We start from the raw sequence: 18,209 nt of genomic DNA, 5'->3' as shown, positions 1-18,209 counted from the left end.
ATAAAAAATAAAAAAATGTCTAATAAATTAAGCAAAGACAAATTAGAAAAAAGAAATATACAAAAGAGAAAAAATAATGAAAAAGGAGAAGAAGATTCAAGCCCAAAATTGAGCTCAACTAATAGGGGTGTTCAAAACCGAACCATAACCGATAAGCCAACCGCAAAATTGGCTTATTGGTATTGAATTATCGAATAAACGGTTGGAGAATGGATTAAAATTTTATAATTAACGGTTTATTGGTGTGGGCTCGGATTATTAAATTTTCTTATTGGATAAATCGTTAACCCGTTAAGAATTACCATATACTTACACTTCTTTTTCAGTCTTTAGCCAATTGGCATGAGTCTTTTACTCTGGTTGTGTGCAATTCTGTAAAAATATGAGTCACCAAGTTGAAGTCAATGTATTCTTGACTTTTGCTTGTATGATATATCTTCTCTTCAATCAGCTCCACCCTTTTAATGTCAACTTAAGTTTTTTCTCGTAGTCAAATAGTCTACAAACTTTCTATAGATTAGCCGATACACCGTCCAATAATCGTGTTGCGCGTGAGACTTGAACCCATGACCTAAGAGCAATTCTTGAACCATTATCATTAAGCTAAGCTTTTCACTTGTTTTCAGGGGGTTCATTTTAATATATATACTCATAAAACCATAATTTAGTATTGTATATATAGTGTAATTTTTCGATAAAAAGGGTTTGGATGAATCTCTGGCCTCCACCTAAATCCGCTCCTGTATACATATAATTAGAATAAAATATGCACTATTTATATTTTGTAAATATATTATATAATTAGATGGACCAAAAACATTGAACCGCAATTTTTTTATAATTTTTCATATAGCTGGAAGAAATTGTTACGTCCATATGTATCTAGGTATTGTTATGTATGTGACGAAATTGAATGAATTTAGAAGTTCACAATCCATAAGCCAGCCGTTGAAATAATAGAGTAAATTGATTAAATAACATATTTGAGTATATATTACTAGTCTTAACACGACATATTTAGATATGTTTATCAATTTATTTTTCCTAGCTGGTAAATGAATACATATGTGTGTACATATTTAAATTTGAGTAAAAGCAAAAAATTCAAGATTATTTTTTCCTAATCTCTGACACCATATTTATCAAGAAAATGTTTTTCTCTTTTTCGTCGTTTTTTCACTTATATGTCTTATCCTCTCATGCTTGCTTATGAAAAATGTGAAAAGCCATATATTAATTAGTAGGCACGACATTAAGGAAAAAGAAATTTAAAAAGAGGCTGATTGTGTGATAATCATCACTTCAGTTTTCTTGCTTTATATATATATATTAGTGACGATAATTCGTGTTATGCAAGAGCTCAATAATATTTATTTTTATATATAAGAATTGATTATACTTTTTACAATATGTGGAATAATATTCATATTTGAATGTACTATTATTTTAAAAGTGAGTTAAAAAATAAACTATACATCTTTTTCAAAATTTGAACCATAACTTTTAATTATATTTCAAATTTTCATTGTGAAACACTTATGTTTTAAGCAAATTTTTTTGTCTTTTTCCACACAATTGTTGCAACCAAATTTCCTTTTTCCTTTAATTAAACAGTCTGCGCTGCTTTACATATTAATTACTTATTCTTAAATTATTTTTCAAAATTTATATATAACAATCAATATAAATCTTGTGATAAAATACATCATATTAATCATTAATTTTAAAAATGTATAAAATTTAAAATCGACAAATAAAAATGAGTTCAAAATATAAATGAAGAAGAAAATTTCATTTAGAATTTATTAAGAAAATTATCTACTACTTATATATACAAGTGCGAATCTAAGTGGGAACAAACAATCAGCTGGTGGACAAGCAAACAGCACAAACACGCATATTAAGCATCACTTGCCTCCTTGTTCACACTTATATATTAATAGTTTCCATTTTATGTAGAGCTTATTTTTGTATTATATCTTTTTTATAGTCATAAATTTATTAATAATAATATGTTTTATAGCCATAAATATCTAATAGCTTAATTTTATAAGATTACACATTAAAAATAAAAAAAAATTAAATGCAATATTTAGTTAAATTACGTCATATAAATTAAAAAAGAGAATATGTCATTTTACTACTACTACACAAAATAAAACAAGAGTTGAATGTTGATGTGACAAATCATGAATACAAAGGATGATTGACAACCTTAGGAAATGCATGCAACACAAATACCCTATTGAATGGCTGACCCGTGACTCATTATTTCCATTCTAATTGGTTGTTTTGTTTCGGCTTTTTGGCCTCATTTACCAAACAACCAATTTCCCTTCTAGTATTGTTCCACCGTCCTAAATTATGCCATATAGTTTGAACAGATACAAAATTTAGAAAATATAAAAAAAAATTATAATGTTTTAAAACTGCACTTACAAATAAATAAAATTCATCAGATATGAATAAAATATTAATAGTATTATTAAATATTTATCAAATAAAAAAAATATCTAAATTAGGACAGAGAATACTTTTTTTCTTCGACCCCCAAATTTTCAGCAGTTTTCCTTTCTTTTTTCTATGAAACAGTACGAGTAGAGCAACAGTAGGCAGTTTGTATTTAACTAAGAATGAATTGCCACGTGGGGTGGGGTGGGGTGCAAAGCCATGTCATTTTAGTTACTTGTGATGTGGACACCACATCAGCTAGCTCCCAATTTTATCTTCTTTTTTTTTTGGTTCTCCGCTAAGTGTTCTGGAACTCGTGAAGTCCGACTAAATTCGGATCGCGCATTACAGATTTATTCAATGGTAATTTTCTTTATACCCGGATCTCGAATTCAAAATCTCTGATTAAAGATAAAGTAGTCCCACTACTGCACCATCGTCAGATATTTTCTGGCCTAATCGCATCATTATTTACGTTTCTTTGGTGTAACTTAATTATTTGGCTTAGTCCATATTGCTATTCCTATATCTATAGGAGCATGTTATGTATATGACTACATTGATTAATACAGACACACATCGAGTAAGTTCATTAAAAATATAAAGTCCTACATTGCCAAGAGGTCTGACATTCTAGAGACTCGAATTTAAGAGATGTAGTTAAAAAGTAGAGGAACGTTAATCATTTCACGAGTGTAGTTATGTTAACTTCTCAACAATCGATCAAAGGCATATGCGTCATTGATAGAAGTACTTTTACCATCAATTGATACATTGAGTTTTAGTCATGAGGAATAAGTAAGGAACATATCATGGGACTAGAGGTAAAACAAATTAAGGCTAGCAATCAACCAAAACCAGTTTATTTCTTGCTATCCTTCAAATTCAAAGATACCAACAGAACCCAAAATAGCTTCTGCTTTATCTTATATTCCAATCTTAATTATTCTGATGTCAAAAAGAATTGCCTTAACGAGTCACTTTAACAAATAGACAAAAAAAAGAACCATATTTTCCAACAAAGAAAGACCATCAGGATAATACCATGTCCAATATACAGTTTTATTCCCCTGCTATTTGCTGGTGAAATATAATTCATCCTCTAAAATACAGTTCACTGAAGAAAATGTGAGCATTATTATAACGGTGAAAACCATTACATCAAAAACCATCACTACTACTTCCCATGTTCCTATGCTGAATTTGGTAAACCTTTACTGAATAACTTTCCAAAACTAAAACTTATACAGAGGACATAATTTATATCCTATTCTTCGCTACTTTTTCGGACTCGGCTGCTGTTAAATGTCTTATCCCATTCTCTTTCAACCATATTTCACCTCCTGCCAAACAATTCTGGAGCTGCTTCTTTCCCATTTTCAATAGCTTCAAACCTTCACTCAATTTGGGGAAGAAACCCTCAGGTCTTAAGCACCAAGCTCCGAACACCCCGAATAAAACTGACAAATCATTGCTAAGCCTCTCAACGCCGCCGTCAGAAAACTTAGCATTGGTCATCAAAATACCACTGAAAATTAACTTGTCTAGCCCAGGGGCCAAACTCCTCCAGACCCCAACAAAGTCCACTCTATTCAAACCTTCTTCAAGTACTGACATCTTTCCCTGCAGATAATCTAGTGCCCCGACAAAAGACTGGGATACCATCCACCCTTCTTCACCTTTTTCCTGCCATTGCTTCTTGTTCTTTAGATAGTCTCTGCAGCAGACATCGAATCCCCTCAATACCACTGTAGACAGCTTCTCAACCCATCCTGTTCTAAATTCTTCCAGCTTCTTAGTTTCTTCATAAAGAATTCCATTTCCAGATGATTCCTCTGAACCAAAGTCATTTCCATCAGTAGATGTGTCCAATTGAGTAACCTGGTTCAGCCCCATCTCAAGAAAAAAGATATCCTCACACCATTCCTCTAAAATAGACTCAAAATAGCATGCAGCATTTACAGACTTTGCAACTTTCATCAAAGCATCATTATCTGTCAAGGCAGTTAACCCTTCGGCTTCTTGGCACCTGAAAAGCAAACAACCCAAAAACCTGTGTATTATTGGTGCACCTGCCAATTTCAAAAATCTTGATCTCAACTCTATGCTAGGCAGTGATCGACAACGATCAATAACAGCCGAAAAACGTTGATGAAAGGCACTGGCAATTGCTGGAGACTTGTTGTCTTCTTGGGCAGATAGAACAGCCACACCACAAACTTCTGTCGACCAACTTCTTTCATTCTCAATCTCAGGTTTCAATTTATCAAATGCATCAGTAAGTTCTATATCAGCCCACAAGTCAAGCCAATCAGGCCTGTCAATAAATACAGAAAATGATGAAAGTTTCTCTAGTTTTGCATGTTCCTGCAAAGAAAACAAGATACCCGAGTGTGAAGCAAGAGACTGAACTCGCTTATCAAATGCTATCATCTGATCAATAAGATAGAGCCAGGATATTCTAGCCTGAAAGTGCTTTTCACTTGTGCTCTCTTCGTCCAGCTGACTAACATACATGGGGCATATTTCTTTTGCCAAGTACATCGATAGAGAAGTAACCATAGCTGAGATCCATTCTTCTCTGCAACTGTAACCTGACAGCATTGCCTCATCCACCAGTGGCTGCAGTAACTCGTCCATTGAATCAACATAATCCCGGGTCACCTTGTATACAAGGGCAAATATGTACTCTGGTTTATCAACCCATTTGGAGAAGTGGCGTTGAGATGCAACTGATATAGGATTAGCAAGCTCTTCAATGGCCCAAAGTGGCTGGTGCAAGGCAATTTCTCTATTCTGTCCTTCGAGTTGACGAGATTTTCTTTGGCGCTGCAGTTCCTGCAGACTGCACAATGCTAGAAAACTTTCACAATATTGCAGTTTAAGGTCCCCTTTCATTGTGAAAAGTGGGTTCTGGACATCAGTTGACCGCTTTGACTCTGGGCCTAAGGAATTTAAAGTGGACAGAGGTGGTGGCCAGCCAAGGGAAGTCAGAAGGGATCTGTGATCTGCAATGGCCTGAGGTCTTAAAATGGCTAGAGATCGATCAACTCTATGATCAACAGCTGACACAAGTCGTGTCCACTGAGGACGTGTTTTTGCTACTAATCTAAGTGTGTCTTCAGTTAACTTCAGTGTTCTGATGGCAACACTCCACATGTCCTGAAAAAACATGAGAAATTAGATAAGGATATAACAGAATTGTTAAACAATATTACTTCTGTTCCAAAAGGGCACTAACTTCTGAACTTTTTGTCGATTGTTCTCTCCTTAAAGTTCTCTTCACCGTGGACGAAACAGCATCTTCGATGTCACCAACCAAAGTATCAAGCTTCAATGCTATCTCTGGAAATTGCAATAAAAAAGGTGGTTAGAATGAAATATTTCCAGATCAAAATGAGTAAAAGATCACCAAACTTGTTAGGCACAAAACAACTGATGTTGATTATAATCAACACAGATAAGAGACAATTGAACATCGGCGTGCTGCCCCATGACCTGCAAGAAACCATGTTTCTACAAGTATACACCAGATCAACAATAGCTACGCCCCAATCTCAAGCTAACTCTGATCAGAATAAGAATCCTCACTATCCATAACTCTCTTTTTTGGCCCGTTTCGATTATCAAATACAAAGGTTCTCTATAACAATTTCCATCATGCTAAATTTTGTACAATTATTACATCCATCTAACCTGAATTCCCACTTCCATGAAGGATAACGATAGGTCAAGATTATTGAAAACAAACACAATAAATTAGGAAAACAAGAAAAGCTTACAAGGAATTCAAGGCCCATTCAGCATGTAGCAACCAGGTCACAATTTTATTGTCTCCTCAAAAAATCTAACTTGTTCAAGTGCCACTAAAGATATGTCAAACTCAATGACACTGTACATCAATGGCACACAATCCAAATATTATTTAAGTTTATGAGCAAAACTTGTCAGACCAAAAAGATATGGGACAAACTTGAAGATGCCCTCATTACCTTTTAAGGATTTAAAATAAAAGTTGAAGATGCCCTCCATTTCGTATTGAAAGTAAAGCTTTTAATCTTGGGACCATGAACCCAGAGCCCAGCAAGAACATGTCTAAGCAACTAGGTTTGCAAAAACTCAATAAGAAATAAAAGCACTTGCAGAGCATTGCCTTTTAACCAAAATCCTCTACTTTTGATAGCACAAAACTCTCCAAGTGTAGAAGGAAAAAATAATAACTCAAATATTCCAAATAAGCACTGATATATCTCCTTTAGGGAGGACAATGCTGAAACTTGAAATAAACATGAGAAAATATCTTGTTGCTCTGGCACATATGGCAACCAGGTCAAAATATTTATTGTCTCCTCAAGAAAATGTTACTTGTTCAGTGTGCTACTTCGATGGCTCTAGAGTTCAAATGCATGAGCCTTTCAAAATATTTTTAAATTTATGATATGAGCAAAACTTGACAGACCAAAAATGTATGTGCTAAACTTGACGATGCCCTAATTAGTTTTTATTGATTTAAGAAAAACTGAATATGCCCACCATTTAGTATTGAATATAAAGCCTATCATCTTGGAACCACGAATGCAGCCCAGCAAAAACTTGCATGTAGGTTTAAACTCGATAAGAAATGACATTGCTTACGGAGCATTACCTTCTAACAAAAATCCTCTAATTTTGACACCAGAAAACACTCCCAAGTGTTGAAGAAAAAAAAAACTCAAATATTCCAATGAAGTGCTGCTATATCTCCTTTAGGGAGGACAATGTTGAAACTTGAAACAAACATGAAAAAAATATCTTGATGTTCTGGCACATAGACACCAAATGAAGTTTCTTTACAGATATGATCCAGTGTAAAAAGTTTCTAGCATTTAGCTTATAAGAGACCTATGTCCAAGTATTTGCATTGATTTCGGAGGTGCTCTTTTTATCCCCCCAAATAACAATGGTGGGAGTTAAAAGAGAGTGATATATATGTATATATCAACTATGCCACAACACCAAAATAGTTGGGGTTGGATAAATGAACCTCTCTATCCATTCCTCTCTATGTGGATCCATTTCATTCTAATGTAGGCATCTTCACTTCCACTATGAGAAATGCTTCAAACCATAGTCGATATTCAGCTGTGGCAGCCATTACCTCAACTTTCTATCAAAATCTCAAGCACGGGCTAAGATATCACCTAGTCTTTTTGTCTCCCCTGGGATTTGCACATGATACCTCATGGTTCTCAATCTAATTCACTGACCACTAGGCCACATTTTATAAAGAATTGAAGTCAAACCATAATATAACATGTCATGTAGAGGATTTATAAAGCTGAGAAGTTGCACTGCTGAAATTTGACAGGGTGAAGCTACAAATAAACAAAAGTATTCATGGTTAAGGATATAGTGTTCAGATGGACAACTTGAGAAGTTTGAGTAGCTCGTAGAGACAACTTCTAATGAAATTTTTTACCTTTTAAGGCAGTTACTGTTCTCATAGTAAATATTTCCAACTTGAGTGTCCTTCAGAATTTGAAGGAATAAAATTTTGAATATCTCCACTATAAGTCTATAACAACCTAGCACAATTCCAAACAAGTTGAGTTTGTCTATATGGATCCTCACTAACCATGTCTCTTCATTAACGCTCAACTTAGGCCAATATTATACAAAAAAAATTAGAAATAAGTAGTACTAAAATTTCTCTATATTTTCTACTGGCATATCAATCTTTGACAGTAGTAAAAGACTCCACAAGAGCATAGGACCTAAAATAGATGTACTAACATGAGTAAACATATTTCCAACTAATTGGTATTGCCAATAAAGATCTTTTTCTTCTATTGTGTCAGACTTTTCACTAAGCCTACATAGATTCGAAGAGATTGTAGATCTCACAATTAGTCTTTTTGAACTTTTTACTCATAAGTCGTGCTCCTATTTATCAGCACATTTAGGTAGGAAAAGAACTAGTTACTCTTCATAAATATCCTAATGGACTTGACTAAACGTGAAAAGAGAGTACCAAATACTGGTAGCATGCCACGTCTAGTTTCCCTGCTACTTGAGCATTAAATTTCATATTTAATCCATAGGAAAGACATTACTTCTGAAAGCAACTGTACTATACCAACACTTTTTACCACAGTTTCTTACTAATTCCTATGTGTTGGACCAGAATCATACTAAATTCAGGCCCTACCTCATTGAGTATGTTAAATCAGTGATCACAACTTCTCCTAAGAGTCTGTGCTAGTTTAGATTTTCCTTATTGTGGTACTTTACCTAAGTCTTCGTCTTCATATGTTAATGTGAACCTGTATTGATTCATGTGCACCAAATCATCAAGTTCTTAAGAGGTCAAAATCAGTTGCGGTACTAAGAATAACCTTTTGAATGTAGGTGACACTAACACCAAAACTTTTGCAAACTAAATGAGTAACCTAATCTACGCTATCTTAGTTGGTTTTTTTTTGGAATAAAAAAAGTTGGCATCGACTCACTAATACAGGTCATATAGCCAGCTATGTTTTAATATCTCGATAACTAAAGCTACTAACTGAAATTCCTTCTTATAAATTTCCTTTGCTCTTCGGCATTCAACAAACACTTAGATACTCAGCAATCATAAATGTGTCTCAATGTCTTGTCATGTCTATAATGCCTAGAGACTCAGTAACATGAGCTGGCTTGATCTGCTGAAGCCTAGAAATAGAATATTGCAACAAGGTATTGAACCGATCATCCAACAATGTGGCAAATTTGCCAATGTAAACCTAGTTAGATAAAAGAACTAAAATGGAAGCACCTCTTCTCACACAGATGTACTTAGCTAAAGGTTATTGCTTCACTTCCCAATAGATTTACAATATAATTCTTCCTTCTTGAACTCTGAATTTACTTATTCAGTGTATCTTCTTATTATATGGTCATCTATCTTTTTCCCTCATTCTACATATACAATGGACAAGATAACAAGTTTTCCCATGTGAACTCACCTGCATATGTTCGCACAGTGTTAACCCTGGCAACCTCCTTAGCTAATGCCGGTAGCTCCTCTCCCAGTACCTTCCCTGATCCTCCATCTACGCAAACAAATGATGGATTTTTATAAGTTACTACACATAAGGAAATCAATAAACAAAAAATTGGCAAGTCTATGAAAAAAAAAATACCTGGTGAAGAAGAGCAAGAAGCTGACTGAAGATCTCCTAATTTGGCATCTATATCGCGAAGAAGAGCACCAGTTCGATCCGAATGGGAAGCGTGGTTGATCAGATAGTTCCGGAGCTGTGTATTGAGATCCGTAAGGCTTTGATCGAGGACATGACACTGAGCTCGGAGCTCAGAAAGAAGAGACGGAGCCTGTTCAAGGTCTTCTTTTGCGTTAATCTTAGCGTTGAGGAAAGAAACGACCGAGACGGACAGATATGATGGCGGAGGCAGAGTCCGAATTATCGGGTCCATCGTCAACTTGCAATGCAAATTGCAGTTAATGGCTTTGAAACTTGAAATCAATTGAATTGAAAGGTGCAACAGATTACAGAAAAGCCATGTAGGTATCAAAATTCTGCTAATTTTTGCAACAGCTTACAGGAGTTCGGGTCGATTAACAGCCGGAAAACGATATTAACAAGAAGTTGAAGTCAACTGGAACACAACACAATTGGGGGAAGAAGATACTTTGCTGATTATTCCGGCACCTTAGTCGTCGGAAATCACAGAAGAGCGGCGAGAATGTCCCTCTTTTATTTGGAAAGGAGTTCTGGCTTTTGCACAAGGGAAAATAACGATTTTTGTCCCTGAATTATTGTGTTACTCTAGTATTAGTACTTGTGTTATTCAGATAATCACATTTTAACTTTTGATTAAATAAAATGTGCAATTATAGTCCACAAAACTAATGGAAGAAAAGTGTTTAACATAATCTAAGTTAAATATGTAACAATGAGCCCGTTTGGATGGACCGTAAGTTGGTCAAAATCAACTTAAAGTTCTTTTTTAGTTTTTGAACGTGTTTGTCTAATGCTAACTTTAAGCCATAAAGTTCTTAAAGTCAGTCAAAAATGAAAAGTTAGGATTCCTAACTTTTTTTTCTAAGTGCTTAAAGTCATTTTTTTACCATGAAAATTACTTTTATATCCCTTATATTCTAACTAAATTCTCAAATTACCCTTTTTATTCTTTTAGCCCTAAAATTCACATCATTTTTCTCATTTAAGCACTTTTATCCAAACACTCAAGTGCTTATTTATAAAAATAACTTTTAACAATTCAAAATTCTAAAAATACTTCATACATAAAAGTTACTTTTTTTAAGTTCATCCAAACGGGCTCTAACTGTTGGAAGACTTTTATTTACAATGTTCTTGAATATAAATTAATAATACCAACTGTTAGAAGACTTTTGTTTACAATGTTCTTGAATATAAATTAATAATACTATTTGAAGTACTAACTGTTGGAAGACTTTTATTTACAATGTTGGAAGACCTTTTGTCTTTTATCATTTTGTATGAAAAAAGACTCAAATTAGTATTTAAAAATTTTATGTATTAATATTTAAAATTATGCAATGTATTTTGTATTGTCATTTCTAAAAAAAACTCAAATTAGTATTTAAAATTTTTATCTATTCCTAAAAAAATCAGATATTTAAAATTGGGAATGAATTATTTAATTTTGAGTTTTTCAAGTGTTATTCCGTTAAATTAAGGGCGAATTTGTATCAAAGTATAATGAGAGGGGTATATTTGAACCGAAAGTATAACAGGAGGGATATATTTAGCCCAAAAGCATAACGAATGATATATTTAAACTATTTTCAATAGTACAAGAGTATATTTGACCCTTCTCCATTTTTTTATTCAGGTACTAGCTAATTCTTTGATTATTATCTCGCGTTTGAATGTGGTATAAACTTTTACCAAGATCACAGTGTAATATTATTCACTAATTCCTCCATACTAGTCATGAAATTTGAGAAAATAAGAAAGAATATATACATAATATATTAAAATATTTTTAAAATTTTATAGTATTAAATATGTTAAGTGGCATGTTGAAATTGAAGAGAAACAATTAAAGTGAGGAAGTGTTAAGTATTATCAAAAATAAAAATGCAACCAAACAAAGAAATGGCACTTCTAAAATTTCTCATAGTATATCATTATTAAGCTATGTGACATTATGTGTTCTTACCGTAGCTTTCACATTTCTCAGTTATTTTATAAAAAAAGACATAATTAATGGATGTAGAGAAGAACGTTGGCTGAGTATGTTGTTCGTATAACACTGAACTATTTGAAAGTCACCCTTGCCTCATATATCACTTGCATTATTTATTTTCTATTATTGTAGGGCTGGTTTTTGAAAACTTTTTCAACTTCACTGTTGGAACTGACTGCACAAAGATTTCAACCTTTCCCTGCTTGGAAAAATGTTAAAATGTGTAGGGACACTTGTTTTAGGGGACACCAAAATTAAAACAAAATGGGATCTCTGCTAGTTAACAGAATGGTACTTGGAACGACAAAAACCTGTATCCAGCATGCTTCACTATTATAGAGGGGACGTGAATTTGCAGGAGTTGTTATTTTAAAAAAAAAAATAAAAAAAAATCTGGTGTTAGAGTTAACTTAGACGGACCTCAACTAATTCCACAAAATATTTGTCATTATCGCAAGTGCCAGATAACTTTGTCCCCGATAGACAATCTTTACCATAAAGCAGGGTAAGAAATCAAAGGTGCATGTGACATTATAGCAAATGCCCATTAACAACAGCTCTAACACCATTCGTAGGGATACCTTTTTTGGGACAGAATTGAACAACCACTCTGGCATTTCATGAACAGCATAATACTTGTCTACCAAAAAACATTATATATTGCAAGCATAAAATGCTAGAGAGACTAAGGAAATATAATACATACGCTCAAACTGAACAGTTTCACCGAAGAACGAAAAACTGAAATATAAATGAAATTCAAACTATCAATTTACAACACCGTTTTGATTATGGTTCGAGTCATATTTTCCAAATCTTCATGGCAAACTAGAACCTTACCTCTGCTTCAACTTATTGCTGTATGTTCACTTCTACAAATTAGGAATTTTCCGCGTTAACCAATCGATAATGATACGAATTGCCAACCAAAAGATCAAAAAGTAAACAAGTGAGTTTGAGAATCTAAATGAAGAGAGGAGATCATACTGATTTCGGTACTCCTATCCAAAATAAGACACCTCAGCAACCCATCACTGCACAATTATAGACAAAACTTCCTGAATGTTTTCTCCCCAACAAATTCCAATTTGGTGCGCCTTCTGTAGGTTCCCAAGAATTAATCTCAATGAATCGCCCATTTAACGCCCTAGGTCCTCCAATAACTATGAGCTGATCTCCACAAGCCCTAAATGCTAGCCCCCAACCATTCATAGAGGTCGCCTGCTCAGGCAATCTTCCTATAGTAACCCATAAGTTTCTTTGCTTATCGTATTTCCAAACTTCATTTTCAGCATAATAAGCAGCATATAACTCGTTCTTTACAACTGCTAAGAGTGGAGGTGCCTTAGCTATTGCAGGAGCATCATTAGCTCCAGCTCCTCTGTTACGTGCTGGGAACATATCAGGTACCTCAGTCCAAGACCTTGCTTTGAAATCATACACTTCACCACAAGTAAGTACATTTGAATTGCCAACACCAACCCCACCAATTATATAGAACTTCCCATCCATGAATACTCCAGAACACAATTTTCTTGGTTTATTCATGCTTGGCAGAGTCTCCCATGTTCCTGTTTCTGAATTATAAAGCTCAGCAGAGCTTAGTATATTGCCCCTTGAGTCACAACCGCCTGCTACAATTGCAACTTCCCCAAGGCTTCCAGAGCCAAAGAGGCACCTAGGTGTGTTTGTCTTCATCCCCGATGACCATGAGTTGGTCAGGATGCTGTATTTGTAGATGACATGGGACTCTATTTCCTTTCCAAAGACAAGAAGTTCAGTACCCACCGCCAGTGATTCCTTGTCAGAACACATGAAGCATTCATTTGATGTCATCGCTGGCAAACGCATCCACCTGCAGCGAATGGGATCAAAGGCCTCCCATTCAAGGAGGTTGCAAGAGAAATAAACCCAATGTTCTACGATACCCATCTGTCTCCTGAGCCTATACAGTTCTCCACTCTGAATTAAAGACCTAAAGCTCTGGTTCAATGAAGCAATTGACCCATAATCTGACCTTGAGCAATGAAGCAGGCAATTTATTGAAAGGTCTCGCCCAATTTGGTGGATTAAAGAGCTTGAATCAGAGTGAGTGTCACTATCATGCTGCTTATCTGAGTGTTCTACTTGACATAGCGAAAGATCGTGAAGGCACTGCACGGCTTCCTCCTTCTCTTGGGCATCAAGCAGCTTGGATGACTTTCTCAAACCAATGTCTGCTACATCCTCCAAAGGACGCTTTCCCTTTGAGTGTTCAATAACATGGAAAGCATAGTATATCCACTTGCTCGCTTGCTCGCATGCACAAGGCAAGTCCCTTGAAACATGATATGATTCCTCCAACATGACGCTTGATATGCACAGGAGTTGGACAATCACACCTAACCTGCAAAGGCAAAGCCAAAGATTATGTCCTTGAAAAAATCATGCCAAACAATCAGATCAGAATTTAAATTTTATAGATATTCCAGTAAGAATACCACATCTAAAAGCGCATCTTTCAATAGAGTGCAAACATCAACTAACTGAACAGTAAACTTTGTTATCTCCAAGCACTAGACAAAGCAAACATATAGTATTCCTACAGATATATAATAAGTGATCAACATAAAAACATGGAAGTCAAATCAAAAGATTTATGGTCCTTCTAACAAAGAAGAATAGGTGAAAGTCCATACAAAATTGTTAACGAAAACAATTACTAATGAGCTACGACATCACTATTGGAGTACCTGGTCATTTAAAATCTAGTATAACTGAAAGCCATAACACTACAAAAAGGAAGGCCAGAGAAACAGCAGGGTTTTACTCCTTTAGGACATCTAATTAGGGATTCTGTGGGAAGAGAAAAGGGTAAAAGTATTACCACCATTGATGAGTTTGGATTCATTAGGAAAGAAAGAACAGAAAACCATAACTACATTTCAACACTTGTAACCGCTACAACCAATTTTCTACGGGGAATTTTTCCAAACATGTGACGCAGGATGCTTCCATGGGAAGCTTTTCGCTACTTTGGTATTCCTCACCAAACCAAACCAAATAATTTTCCCCCTCCCCATTTGCCTCTTTTTCTCTCAATGTAACTACTTTCTTGCATTGGATTATCAACAGACTGGATTCAGGCAACATATGTCCTCCCTGACTCGGAGCTATTTAACTCAACAATTCACAATGAAAGCATATTACACAGAAAAGATGATGTATTTATCAACATAAATTTATGAATTAAGACATTCTCTGGCTAATTCACTTCCCCGTTTCGTAGTTTGTGCAAGTATTTGAAAATTCTCACAACTCATGAAACATCCAAATAAATTATTAAACTTCATTTGATTTTCTTACAAGTAAATTATTCAAGTTAATAGCCACCTGCTGCCTCCAATCAATTTAAGAAAATTGCCAAGGAAGCAACAACTGCTAGAATAGAAAATTCCTAACAAATTCCTAAAAAAATCCTGACTTTGAAAGTTGTGAACATTGATTATATCGTCCATAAATTTGAATTGAGCAGCTTATAACCTGAGCACTTTTTCCCCTTCAATTTAGAGAGGAAAAAAAAGTAGATTTTTGAATAAATTTAACTTGAAATATCAAACGAATAAGGGTTTAAACAAAATTCTCTCCTGTGTTATCTCATCTCTATAGATAACGAATTATTTCAACTTCAAGATGATTTTACTTAAAGCAAATTATCCTTATCCTGATAGATAAGGTTCCACAGTTATTACAGAAACACAAAATCGTCTTACTCAATGGGGAAAAAAAACAAATGATTCTATCTAAGAAAACAGCAAATAGACCTAATAGAAATCTCATAAAACAGGAAAAATCAGGCGAATTTCTGCATTCTCAAGCCTACCAACTTGCAGAATCAGCAAACTGCGTAAAGAAACAAAAATCAGAACCCAAAAACTTCAACAGAAAAAAGAAAGTAAGCAGAAGATAGAAGAACTTACTGAATTTTTTCAAAAGGAGAAAAAGAAACTGGAGAGGAATGAATTAGTTAGAAACCCATGAAACTAATACATGTATAGCAGTAAACAGCACATGTATTTATCAAGCTTCAGTGGGCAAGTGTTGTTACTACGACGTGTTTTTGCTTTGTCTATATACATTTGAGGCCCCTTCTATTTCGAATCTCAGAAACAGACAGCTGTTCTCTTTCTCTCTCACTCACTCACTCACTCTTTTATTCTCATTTCTGAGAGAAACAGAGAGAAATTGGAAAGGGAGATAAATAGATTGATAATTATTGCTTTTTTTCTTTTTCTTTTTTCCTGTTGGATTGATTAATATTTAATAATAGTAGCTGGAATTTTTATAATAATAGAATATAATTCGACGACATTTAACGGAAAAGAAGCGGTGGCGGTGGGTGGGACCAGAAACGGCGGAGCAAGAAAGTGACGGGATGTTCATTGGAGACGACAATGATAACGGCCGTTTGTGCACGTGTAAGTTTTGTTCACACGCGTAACTCTCCTCCGTTTTTTACTGCTTTTTTGCGGACTGGCTTCATTTTGATTTTACATAAAATTTATCACTAATAACTTGGCCAAACTAAATCAATTGGTTTCATATGATATTAGAAAGGAGACAATGTCTTTGTAGTATTATAAAGTTTAGGAAAATTTGCATTAGCAGATGGGCAGTAAATGATAGGGGGCCAGATTCCACATGTTAGCTGACATTAAACAAATATGGACATAAATTGTAACGTCTGTCCAAGTGCATGAAAAGAGTTATACTATTTTGGGGTTATTTTTCCAAACTTGGTAATGTCCTCATTTCTCTGCAATTAACACTTGTTCCCCACTTTTTTCTTCCATATATATCTCTAATAACTAACTCATCGAAAGGACGAGTTTTGGTCTTAGCCAGTAGTAGTATTTTGTCGCCTTACCATTATAACTAATTTAAGACATCGAGTTTCTACCAAGAAGGGTTGGTGCAGTAGTAAGTTTTCGAAATCCAGCTTTGAGTATAGAATTTCTTTATTAGAGAGCGATTTATTCTTAGTAGGAGATTTATTAGTACGAATTTGAAACTTTACTAGCTTATTTGGCTAATTTTATTTTATTTTTTAGGAAAAAAAAAGAAAGTGCTTATTTTAAAAAGTGAGGCGTTTATCTAAACTTTTGGAAGAAAATCACTACTAAAAAATTAGGAAAAACCGATCTTAGAATATCAATTTTCTGAGATCGATATTTCCAGAAATACCAACCAGATACTGACTTTTTAGCTGAGGCCGAAAAACACTTGTCTGATTTAATTTAAGTCAGAAAATCATGAATTTATTTTATTTTTCAACTTCATGAGGTCAGTTTTATATATTCATTTTTTAATTTTTTAAAGTAGAGAAACCGTTGTTCAAAAGTTTTTTAAAAAATAGTTTTTTTCCTAAAAAAACTTTTGAGAAAAATATACTTAAAACACTTTTAAAAAACTTGGTTAAATATTAATTACTGCTCAAAAATATTTTTTAAATTTATTGATCAAACACAATTTTTTCTTTTTTTAAATAAATTTATACCACTATACTTAGTGTCTAGCGGATTTTTATTATTAATAAAATAAAATCCTCAATGTAAATAAGTACAAATAAGGAGGGTTAGGTCTTACCTTACCAATCCTAACGAGGTACCAAACACAAATTATTTCTCACTAAAAGTACTTTTTTTAAAAAAACACTTTTAAAAAAAAATTAAAATAAACTTATTTTAGAAGTTTGGATCAATCAGACTATATGAATATCAAATACTATGAGTTGTCAATTGAAGCTTAATATAGAAAATCGAAGAGTACTATAAACGTGTGCTTTGTGATATGGTCTTTAATTATTATGCATTTAATATTTGCAAAAAGAGAAATTTAGATGTAACAAGATGTAATTAACGATATTGATTTTGTTTAAACAAAGGAATAGTAAAACCCTTAATTCTTTCTCTTCTGATATTTCGGTAGAGGAACTATCTATCATTTACGAGTATTCAGGACAGTCTCAACAAGTTCGGAGGTCTAAAGTCAAATTTTATAGAAAGATTTTTTTCTTTTAGTTGTTATATGTAAATTGAATAACTATAGCATACTCAATGTATCCTATAAATGATGTCTTGAGAAGGTAGGATATAAATAGACCTTATTAATAAGAATGTTAACATGAAAATATTCAATGAAGAAATATAATATAAAGTTAGAATAATAGAATCTGGCTCAAAATTTAAAAAGTTTATATAATGATACTAATATGAATTTGCTGTAATACTTAAAATTTAAAGAATACATCAAAAAATAAATTTGATCCTTTTATAAATACAAATCAATAGATTTTGTATAATGCAAAAGGTTTGGCCGTTTGGTAAACATTAGAATATTCAATAATGAGATAATAAAAAATGATTGGGGAATAAAAAAGATAAATGTAAGAATTATAATGTGGGTTCATTATAATCACCAAAATATAAATAAGTTAACAAAATAGGTAGTCGCGTAAAAAATGCTACAATTAATTAAATACTATTCAATTTCTCAATTATTACAAC

At 33.7% G+C, this 18,209-nt stretch overlaps 2 protein-coding genes across 3 annotated transcripts; both read right to left on the bottom strand.

Annotated features, from left to right (window-relative positions):
• Window positions 1–3,498: 3,498 nt before the first annotated feature.
• On the bottom strand, window positions 3,499–10,224 carry LOC129894958 (RINT1-like protein MAG2). The gene is made up of 4 exons (XM_055970560.1): window positions 9,612–10,224; window positions 9,435–9,521; window positions 5,693–5,796; window positions 3,499–5,613 (listed from the first exon to the last, which is right to left on the bottom strand). Exons 1-4 carry the CDS (start codon window positions 9,901–9,903, stop codon window positions 3,712–3,714), a joined length of 2,385 nt encoding a protein of 794 aa, XP_055826535.1. The 5' UTR covers window positions 9,904–10,224; the 3' UTR covers window positions 3,499–3,711.
• A 2,169-nt stretch (window positions 10,225–12,393) lies between these two features.
• Window positions 12,394–15,945, bottom strand: LOC129894388 (F-box/kelch-repeat protein At1g74510-like). 2 transcript variants are annotated; one of them, XM_055970060.1, is made up of 3 exons: window positions 15,624–15,945; window positions 15,468–15,546; window positions 12,394–14,050 (listed from the first exon to the last, which is right to left on the bottom strand). In XM_055970060.1, exon 3 carries the CDS (start codon window positions 14,008–14,010, stop codon window positions 12,685–12,687), a length of 1,326 nt encoding a protein of 441 aa, XP_055826035.1. In that variant the 5' UTR covers window positions 14,011–14,050; window positions 15,468–15,546; window positions 15,624–15,945; the 3' UTR covers window positions 12,394–12,684. The 2 variants fall into 2 exon arrangements, with proteins under 2 accessions (XP_055826035.1, XP_055826034.1); XM_055970059.1 differs by lacking the exon at window positions 15,468–15,546 and having other exon boundaries at window positions 15,624–15,944.
• Between the last annotated feature and the right edge of the window lie 2,264 nt (window positions 15,946–18,209).

The sequence above is a fragment of the Solanum dulcamara genome, chromosome 7 (genome assembly GCF_947179165.1).
Source record: "Solanum dulcamara chromosome 7, daSolDulc1.2, whole genome shotgun sequence".
NCBI lineage: Eukaryota > Viridiplantae > Streptophyta > Magnoliopsida > Solanales > Solanaceae > Solanum > Solanum dulcamara.
This window is presented reverse-complemented; position numbering and strand designations above follow the sequence as displayed.